The sequence below is a fragment of the Chanos chanos genome, chromosome 6 (genome assembly GCF_902362185.1).
Source record: "Chanos chanos chromosome 6, fChaCha1.1, whole genome shotgun sequence".
Taxonomy (NCBI): Eukaryota; Metazoa; Chordata; class Actinopteri; order Gonorynchiformes; family Chanidae; genus Chanos; species Chanos chanos.
In genome coordinates this window covers 8,338,041-8,340,540 of record NC_044500.1, presented here as the reverse complement: position 1 = coordinate 8,340,540, position 2,500 = coordinate 8,338,041, and the positions used below count along the sequence as shown (strand labels likewise).

General features: G+C 44.8%; 1 protein-coding gene across 2 annotated transcripts in view; it reads left to right on the top strand.

Moving 5' to 3' along the window:
- The window catches only part of prkd2 (protein kinase D2), a 32,419-nt gene that overhangs the window by 15,315 nt on the left and 14,604 nt on the right, over nucleotides 1–2,500 (top strand). For both annotated transcript variants that reach the window (XM_030776481.1, XM_030776482.1), the window contains exon 2: nucleotides 1,328–1,466. In XM_030776481.1, the coding sequence (XP_030632341.1) occupies nucleotides 1,328–1,466 (139 nt within the window). The remainder of the gene's footprint in view (nucleotides 1–1,327; nucleotides 1,467–2,500) is intronic.

The following is a 2,500-nucleotide window of genomic DNA, read 5'->3' as shown; positions in this document are numbered from 1 at the left end:
AAAATGACTGCTCAGACTGTAATCAACTGAAACGAAACCCCCCCCCCCCCCTCTCTCTCTCTCTCTCTCTCTCTCTCTCTCTCTCTCTCTCTCTCTCTCTCTCTCCCTCTCTCTTTTTTGTGTGTGTGTGTGTGTGTGTGTGTGTGTATCTCTCTCAGCTTTGAGGTTGCAAAAACCTCAGAGTAATCACTCTTGGGAAAACAAACTCAGTTAAGCTTCCTTTTGCATATGAATGCTTGCATTGCTTGTATGTTCTAGAATGATCCGTCGGCTGCTGTCAATAGAATACAAGTCTTTGTTACAGAACATCAGAACATTTCTCACTAACCATTTAGACCTTATTTATTTATTTATTTTTCCTGTGAGATATTCAACATCAACATCAGAGCTGACAAGATTTGTGGGCAGTAGTCTTGCGAAAGTCCGGACGAGATTACTTGACATGCAGTTGTATTAGTGTCTAGGCTTGACTGAACATGATAAAATGAGACTGATTGGAGCAGTGTTGTTTGTGCTGATAAAAACTGAAATATCACCTAAACTGTCAAAATCCATAAACCTCTACCCTGAATGGCAGTTCTTTTTCTTTGTGTAGCAGTTCTATTAACAAACATAAGTGAATTATAGAGGAGCGCATAACTCAAGGAAGAATAACTGATTCCAGAGCACCACTGAACACGTTTTTCAGTGTTAAGAACAACAATAACAGTAACAGTAACATCTAAAATAATCCAGTCCACTTGAGAGTGAATTAAGTCATTTTAAACCTCCTAATGCACTAACACTGTAGGGCCATTTCTACAACAACAGGAAGCAGAGTTCTTGCTCTTCTCTGCAGTTGGCTGAGGACAAGAGAACATGCTACCACCATTTGGTACGCTCCATCGCCTGTCGCTTCTGCCTACATTCCTCCTGAGAGTACACCTGCATGGTCGCCGTGGTACGGTCCTGTGCAGCGAGGGGGGGAAAAAAAAAAAAATCACGTTTCCTCAACATAAATGCAACGCTGCAGTAACGTAATGGTGGCTCCAACACTTCACTTGTTTAGCACGACCAGAGATGAGCCACAAAGAAGCCAGTGAGCACGATGAGGGATGTGGGGTTTTGCAGAACTGCTGATGTGTGATAAACGATAATGCCTCAGTTGCAGTGATGCATCTGAAAAAAAAAATCACTTCAGGATAGAGGAGTGATGGCAGTTAAGCACTCCTTCTGACGCCCTCTCTCTCTCTCTCTCTCCCTCCTTCTCTCTCTCTCTCTCTCTCTCTCTCTCTCTCTCCCTCTCTCCCTCTCTCTCTCCTTCTCTCTCTCTCTCTCTCTCTCGCAGTTCCCTGAGTGCGGTTTCTACGGGATCTATGATAAAATCCTTCTCTTTAAACATGACACCGGCACCAATAACATCCTTCAGTTGGTCAAAGCGACGTCGGACATCCAGGAGGGTGATCTGGTGGAAGTGGTGCTGTCAGGTGAGTCTAGGTCGTCTTCATCGACCATCTTCATCAACCGCGTGACACCCCCCCCCCCTCCCCCCGCGTCCGCAGGTGTCAGCAGCTCTCGGAGTGAAGCTGCTTTATTCGTACACAACAACTTTCACTTGGAATCTGACTCTGCGGTTTTTAAACGAAGCTGCCCTGCTTACCGAATGCATACTCCTTAAGCGCATTCACTGTGATGTAGTTCCAGAAAGTGTATTTAAATCATGTCTTTATAAAATGAGTTTTTTTTTTTTTTTGTTAAGATTTTGAGATAACCGCTAATACACTGAACAGACTGAACAAGTGTCGTCGGTTGGTGTGAGATCAGATTCTGCCTTGTTTTCAAAGCTGTGAGGACAGCAGAAGGGGGAAGGGGATGATCTGTAGTCTTCCTGGCTCTGCTTTTGAAGAGCGCCGGCTTCTCGGTACGGCCGTACAACTTTCAGCCTCGTTCAGCGCCTCTGTACAGGAAGTTTCCTAGTACCCACAATTCATTGCCCTTCGTGACCTTCCGTTTATGTAAGCCGCTGACTGACTGGCACCTAACAACTAAAGAAAGCGACAGGAAACTCACCTTAGACAGGAAGTGCCACTGGAACAAAAGAGGATAGAAGATAAAAAACACTTCTCTCTCTCTCTCTCTCTCTCTCTCTCTCTCTCTGTCTCACTGTCTCACCTCTCTCTCTCCTACCCCCTTCCCCCTCTCTCTCCCCCATTTTCAAACTCATAAAACTTCTCTTTTCTTGTCTTCCTTTTCTTTTAGAGTAATAGGGTCACTGCTCTCACAATATTCAATTACTACATGAGCTCCAGCAGCGGTGCCACTAGACTGTATAGCCAATATATTTTAAACTCGAAACCCCAAAGTGTACGTGAGGGCCTTGACTTATGTAGCTGTGCAGACTTATGTGTGTGCGTGTGTGTGTGTGTCTGTGTGTTTCCTTTCACCTATATGTGTGTATGGGCAAAGAGCAAGACTGAAAGTGAAAGAGATGATCGTATAGAGAGAGAGAGAGAGCGAGAGA